Raw genomic sequence first — 7,625 nt, 5'->3', positions numbered from 1 at the left:
ATATTATATTCAGAGTCGTAGTGGTTTTGAACATATTCTTTTCCAGACAGGTATGTTATTCTGGGAGGTCACCGGGACTCCTGGGTGTTTGGAGCTATTGACCCAACCAGTGGGACTGCTGTTTTGCAAGAAATTGCCCAGAGTTTTGGAAAACTGATGAGTAGAGGTAAATAACATTTCTTTCCTAGGTGATGACAAAAAATGTGACTTACTTAACATTCCTTTATTTTTAGGCGATACCTAACCATGTATGTTAACAATGATTACAGGCTGGAGACCTAGAAGAACTATCATTTTTGCAAGCTGGGATGCAGAAGAATTTGGACTTCTGGGTTCCACAGAATGGGCAGAGGTAAATGCACCAGAGAAGGTTCTTGTTATTTTTTTTGGTCAACAGGAAACAAATAAATATGTATCTCAAGATGATCACAAATAGATTCCATTATCTAATATGGTTTTAATTTGGAGAATGACTCAGGAGAATTTAAGAAATTGTTTTTATTAATACTTGCACATCAGTTTGGCAAAAAAGAATAACTTCTTATTATTAGACTATAAACAAATTTATTCTTGTCAAAATATTTCAGTTTCCAACTGTATTTGTTTTGTGAAAAATCAGTAAGCTCAGAAAATAATCAAAATTAGCCAGCTGTTTTTTACAAGTGAATTAACTTATCTAAAAACTGACACAGATCGTTGGAGTGAATTTTTAAATTTTTGAAGTTTCCTCGGAGTTCTTCCATCTGAGAAAAGAAGGATAGCTATATTTTGATTATAATTTCACATTTACAGATTCCATATAAAATTGGAACCTTAAGTATGTTTTACCATTCACAAAATATATGCTTAATTGTTAAGATGATAATTTTGTAAATTGAATTACTTTACTAAATTGACTTGCTTTACAATTTAAGGTGTTTTTTCCTTCAGATATGATTGATTTTCACTAGTTCTTAGTTCTTTAAGTGTCTCTCCTAGGCCCCCTTTCTTTCATCTTCTTCCCTTAGTCTCTCTGTTGAATAATCTCTAAGTTCTTAAATGTATAAGGTAAGCTCATACATTTCATACAGATAGGTGTACTATATAACTACTTACTTTCCTTCCACCATCCACTTTTTATCATTTATAAGTCCAGATTCTATAGACTTGTTTTAAAGCATGGAATACCTGTCTTGTCATTGTGTTTAGTTTTAAAAATGCTTTCCTTCTGACTCAGTTCCTCTTACATTATTTTAAAATACTATAATAAAAATAATAGGAATCAAATAAATATGGGAGTGGTAAAAAAATCACAAACACAGATACTTGTCTGGTATCACTTGTCCTTTGTTGTTGTTATTGTTGTTTTATTTCAATAGATTTAGTGGGTACAAGTAGTTTTTTGTTACATGGGTGAATTGTATAGTGGTGAAATCAGGGCTTTTAATGTACCTGTCACCTGAATATTGTACATTGTACCTGATGCTTCACCTTCCTCCCAGCCTCCCCACTCCCGAGTCTCCAAAATCCTTTCTAACACTCTGCGTGACCATGTATACCCATCATTCAGCTCCCACTTATAAGTGAGTGTACATGGTATTTGTTTTTCCATTTCTGAGATAATTCACTTAGGATAATGGCTTCCATTTCCATCCAAGTTGCTAAGGAAGATATTTCATTGCTTTTTATGTCTCAGTAGTACTCCATGGTTTGTGTGTGTGTGTGTGTATATATATACATCACATTTTCTTCATCTACTCATCAGTTGATGGGCACTCAGGTTGATTCCATATCTTTGCAATTGAGAACTGTGCTGCAATATACATACAAGTACGTGTGTCTTTTTAGAATAATGACTTATTTTCCTTTGGGTAGATACCCAGTAGTGGGATCGCTGGATAAAATGGTAGGTCTACTTTTAGTTCTTTGAGAAATCTCCATACTGTTTTCCATAGAGGTTGTACTAATTTACAGTCCCACCAACAGGGAATAAACATTCCCTTTTCATTGCATCCAAGCCAACATCTATTGCTTTTTGACTTTTTAATAATGGCCATTCTGACAGGGGTAAGGTGGTACCTCACTGTGGTTTTAATTTTCATTTCCCTCATGATTAGAGATATTGAACATTTTTTTATATTTTCCTTGGTCATTTGGATATCTTCTTTTGAAAATGTTCTGTTCATGTCTTTTGTCCACTTTTTGATAGGGTTATTTGTTTTTTCCTGCTGATTTGTTTGAGTTCCTTGTAGATTCTGATATTAGTCCTTTGTTTGATGTATAGTTTCTGGATATTTTCTCCCATTTTGTAGGTCGTCTGTTTACTCTGTTGATTTTTTCCTTTGGCAGTGCAGAATCATTTTAGTTTAATTAAGTCCCATTTATTTATTTTTGTTTTTGTTGTATTCGCTTTTGGGGTCTTAGTCATAAATTCTTTGCCTAGGCCAATGTCCAGAAGAGTTTTTCTGAAGTTCTCTTGTAGAATTTTTATGGTATCAGGTCTTACATTTTAGTCTTTAATCCATCTTGAGTTAATTTTTGTATATGGTGAGAGATAGGGGTCCAGCTTCATTCTTCTGCATGTGGCTCTCCAAATTTCCCAGCACCATTTGTTGAATAGGGTGTCCTTTCCCCAGTGTATGTTTTGGTCTGCTGTGCCAAACATCAGTTGGTTGTAGGTATATGGTTTTATTTCTGGGTTCTCTATTCTGTTCCATTGATCTGTGTCTACTTTTATACCAGTACCACACTGTTTTGGTTACTATAGCCTTGTAGTATAATTTGAAGTCAGATAATGTGATACCTCCAGATTTATTCTTTTTGCTTAGGATTGCTTTGGCTATTTGAGCACTTTTTTTATTCCATATGAAATTTAGGATTGTTTTTCCTAATTCTGTGAAAAATGATGTTGGTATTTTGATTGGCATTGCATTGGCTATGTAAATCATTTTGGGCAATATGGACATTTTAACAATATTGATTCTTCCAATCCATGTGCATGGGATGTTTTTCCATTTGTGTCATCAACAAATTTCTTTCATCAGTGTTTTGTAGTTCTCCTTGTAGAGATCTTTTACCACCTTGGTTGAGTATATCTCTATGTATTTTATTTTACTTTTCACAGCTATTTTAAATGGTTTTGAGTTCTTGATTTGATTCTGAGTTTGACTGTTATTAGTGTACAGAAATGCTACTGATTTGTGTACATTAATTTTGATTATGTTTACATTGCAAATTTTTATTATTACATTGGTATTATGAATATACATCTTGGAAATAGACTATTAATTTAGATGAATCAAATTTCATTTTTAGGTCAGCTCCTTTTTTTTCCTACTCCTGTAGTGGTGGAAGGACATTTACTTTTGGAAATACATAATTTCTTGTAATACATAAATACATGTGTCTTTTTTTTTAAATTTAAGCAGCTTAAAATAAAGATCAAAGAAATCTAAGATATAAAATAATATATATGCTTTTCATTAATTTATATACATGTGCATTAAAAGATAATTTTAATACTTTTTCCAGTTTTGTACCAGATTCTTGATCATATTCAACAGCATACTTCCCTTCTTTAAATACACATAAGGAATATTTCTTATTCCTACTATAAATCTATTATAATGGAAACTCTGATTGTATATTTATCTATAATGGAGGTAACTGTCATCTGGCCTGTGCATGAAAGTGCAAAGAGTTGACAGTTTTTATTTGTGCCATAACTATACACAGCTTTAAATTAGTTTTACTATAACTTGTTCTCAGAAGGTGATTAGCTAGAGAGAGAAAGAAGTGAAGGACTCTTGCATGTTCCCATCTGTGTGTGACGACATTAATCTTCCTTATCTTTCTTGAATCTGTGTAGCGTGTGAGTGTGTAAGAGTCTTGTTTTTGTCCTGACTGTCCCTCCTTCTCTCCCTCTAATTTTTTCTGTCTTCCTCTCCTTTTTTTAATTCTTTAACTTCTCCATATATATATATAGTAAATATAGATAAATGAAAATTTTATATTTCTCACTTTTAAAATGGTAAATTTACATGAGTGTACACTCTCAGTGCATCTCAAACTTGTTGTATCTAATAATCAATTACTGGTGATATCCATTAGAAAATAATTGATTTCCAGTCCTTACTTTCAGCAATTCTGATTCAGCAGATCTGGGTATGGTTCTGCTGACTCATAGATTCTGGAACCCTACCCACATCTGCTGTATCAGAATTGCTGATGATCCCTGCATCAGAATATGCCACGCCCCTGCATATTCTGATGCAGGGAATCAAGGAACCACTCTTTAAAAATATTTTTTTTTCAGGGCTGTCTGCTATTGCTATTAAACAGTAGCTACTATTTCATAGTATTCTTCATGTTTTAATTGCATTAATTTTTCAACCAACCAATTATCAGTATTTTCTCAGAAATTACAGTCATAGGCAGGCATAAGTATTTGATTCATAAAGGTAATTTGTAAACCACTTTTCCATAAAATTAATTTACTTACCTTATTTACATTTTCACAATTGTAAATATTGTGAAATATTGTGAAATATTGTAAATATTACGTAACAACTTTGCTTCAACAATAGGAGAATGCAAAAATACTCCAGGAAAGAAGCATTGCTTATATCAACTCAGATTCATCTATAGAAGGTAAGTTTCATTTCAGGTAATTTTTATTTATCGTTGAGCAGTATACCGTCCTTTAAGCCTAGAAATTCCAACTTGTTAACTATCTCCCCTAAATTTGTGGTGCTTGTTTTCAACAGGTGACAGAACATAGTTAGTTGACTCATATAAATAACAAGTCAAAACAAAATCTTCAATACAGTATTTACTTATATGACACCTTTTCCTATGAGATGCCTTAATAACACCTTCATTTTCCATTTTTACCACAAAGAAAATAATTATTATTCATATGAATCAATATGATTCATGACTAAGCTATTGTTCCTAATTTCTTTGGTATATTTATCATGTCTTTATTAGATTACTACTTAAAACTATAGTATTAACCACATTTTTTCTATGGAGATACTAAAGGAAGTAGGTCAAAATATTTCAAAAGAAATATTTTACAGAAAATTTCATACAGAAATAGTTCTTGTTTTTATTGTAACAAATTTGAGGTAAACACAAACTAAAAACTTCCTTTTGAATCTTACATATGAAATTTATGTCTGTGGACTTTTACTGCATTGTCATTATTTCTAGATACATCTCAGAGCATACTTACTGGTTACTGACATGCTCTTGTCTAGTGTCTTGATATACGCTAATGAGTTGAAAGAAAAAAAATAAGAAATGAATGTTGTAGTTTTACTATTTCCTTTGCCAAAGTCCCCCTAAGAAATGTTGCCATAAAGATGACTCTTAAAATTGCTGTGGAAGCTGCTACCTTAGCAACTAAAGTCTACCTAGACTTTCTTCTGTCTAAAATATGTGCTGCAGCCTGTCTTGCTTCTGATTAATTTTTTCTACCCTGTTTTGTCCCATGGGAATGATGTCTTTGATTTGAAGATCATTATGTCTTGTTTAAAATTAGAAAAAGAAAAGAAAAGAAAGTTAGAGTTAAACATAAATGGAATTTCATTTGGAAGTATGAAATAATACTCTTTGTGTCTTGTTTTTCAGGCAATTATACTCTAAGAGTTGACTGTACACCCCTTCTTTACCAATTGGTGTATAAACTGACAAAAGAGGTATATAAAGAGATCTGTTATGTTTGCCGATGAACGCATAAAAGAATAACACTTTTTCCCCTAAATTTGTGGTGCTTACTATTAACAGGTGTTAGAACTTAGTTGATAGGTGATAGGACATATAACACGACAGAACAAAATCTTTAATATACTATTTACTTACATTACATAACTATGAAGATACTATCACCAGTCTCTTTGTTTTAATAATAGCTCTTATTAATAATTGTATGCATAGTCATATGGAATATATAATATTAACATTTATCTAGCAGAGGCATTTTGATATAGCAGAAAGTACACTTAGCTAGAATGGAAAAGCTTGGGGTTCAAAAACTGCCTTAGCTACTCATTCATTCAAGAAATTTTGAGTTGTTACTATGTGTCAGGCCTTTCTAAAATGAATTATAGCAGCAACAATGATAAAAGGACAGGGTCACTGAATTCAAAGATTTTGTAATCTAGAGAGGACCCAGAACTATAAATGAGGAATTATAGTTCATTAGAATATTTGGTAACATGCAATGGTGAACAATTGTGGAATAAAGAATCTAAAATCCTAGGGTGGCTGGGGGAAGGTGGGAAGCATGGAGGATGTTTACAGAATAATTAATGCTTGTAATAGTAATTAGTTACTATTAAATGAAAAGATGTGGAAGTAAGGGAAAAGGCATTCTAAGCAGAGGACACAGTACCTAAAAAAGATGTGGAGGTATGGAAGAACATTTTCCCTGACCTATAGGTAGGTCAGTATGGCCTAAGCAAAAGGTGTTGGTGGAACAATGATAAGAAATAGGGCATAACAAATAGGCCAAGGAGTTCAGAAATCTGGTGATGGAGAAATTGTTAAAGAATTTCTGACAAAGTTGCTCATTATTGTATGCCCATGTAGTGAATAAATTAAGTAGCAAGCCTAAAGGCAAAATGGAAATAATTCTACATGCTTACTGATCACACAGGTGTTTTATAAATATTAAATTAGTTTTAGAAGTAAAAAATATTCTGAAAGCTAAAGCACTCTGAATCTCTGAAAGTTATATAGTCTACTCATTTAATATCTGTGCCCTTCATTTAAATAGTTCCCTGCTATAAAATTTACTTATAGAAATGTTTGCTTTGAGGTCAGCTTTAGATAACAATGTGAAGTAAGTATCACTTTTCTTCAGGTACTTTTTCGTAATCTCCTTTAATCTTGTCCCTCCCTTTTTACTGTTAGTGTCTTTAAAAACTAGTTCTCCCAAATGAGAGTCCTCTTATGCTCAACACCATTCTTTCACCATTTTGGGTAGCTGACATCCTTGATCCTTTTGTTGGAATGTCTCATAAAAAAAGCATCTTATCTAAAAATAACCTTAAAGAAAATCCTTATTGGGAGACCTCTTCAGGATAGGAGTTTATGATTTGTGCTGTCCTTGGGAGATGGCGGTTCTTCCCTTGATGTCAGGAATGATAGGAATTTGGGGGCCAATAAGGGAGTGGTTTATGTGTATGCCCGTTTGTACAAAGGTGAATGCTTATCTATGGCCATACCAAGACCCAACAGACAAAGGAGATGTTTTTTACTCTCCTATACACTGATTATTACAATTTTGTCTACCTCTAGTGTGTGTTGGCACAAATAGTGAAATCATGCTGGTGACATGAGGGGACAGTAGGGGTGAGGGAGAGGGCTGAGCTTAGAGAGAAGAGCAGCTGCCTGATGGAGAAAGAAATGGGACAAAGCGTTGATAAGTCAGAAGAGGGCTATTTGTTCTGACAATGCATATAGCTAAAGCAGTTAAGAATGATCTGGCCATCTATCAAAAAAACACAAAACAACAAATGTTGGCGAGGATGTGGAGAGACAGGAACTTTTCTACACTGCTGGTGGGACTGCAAATTAGTGCAACCTCTGTGGAAAAGAATTTGGAGATACCTCAGAGAGCTAAAAATAGAAATACCATT

General features: G+C 33.1%; 1 protein-coding gene across 1 annotated transcript in view; it reads left to right on the top strand.

Moving 5' to 3' along the window:
- The window catches only part of NAALAD2 (N-acetylated alpha-linked acidic dipeptidase 2), a 46,939-nt gene that overhangs the window by 17,180 nt on the left and 22,134 nt on the right, over nucleotides 1–7,625 (top strand). Inside the window, exons 10-13 of the mRNA XM_012652652.1 lie at nucleotides 47–166; nucleotides 270–352; nucleotides 4,566–4,629; nucleotides 5,614–5,681. Of these exons, the coding sequence (XP_012508106.1) occupies nucleotides 47–166; nucleotides 270–352; nucleotides 4,566–4,629; nucleotides 5,614–5,681 (335 nt within the window). The remainder of the gene's footprint in view (nucleotides 1–46; nucleotides 167–269; nucleotides 353–4,565; nucleotides 4,630–5,613; nucleotides 5,682–7,625) is intronic.

Source organism: Propithecus coquereli, unplaced genomic scaffold, assembly GCF_000956105.1.
Source record: "Propithecus coquereli isolate 6110/MARCELLA unplaced genomic scaffold, Pcoq_1.0 Scaffold393, whole genome shotgun sequence".
NCBI classification, from domain to species: domain Eukaryota; kingdom Metazoa; phylum Chordata; class Mammalia; order Primates; family Indriidae; genus Propithecus; species Propithecus coquereli.
Note: the sequence above shows the minus strand (reverse complement) of the source record. Positions and strands in the feature narration are given on the sequence as shown.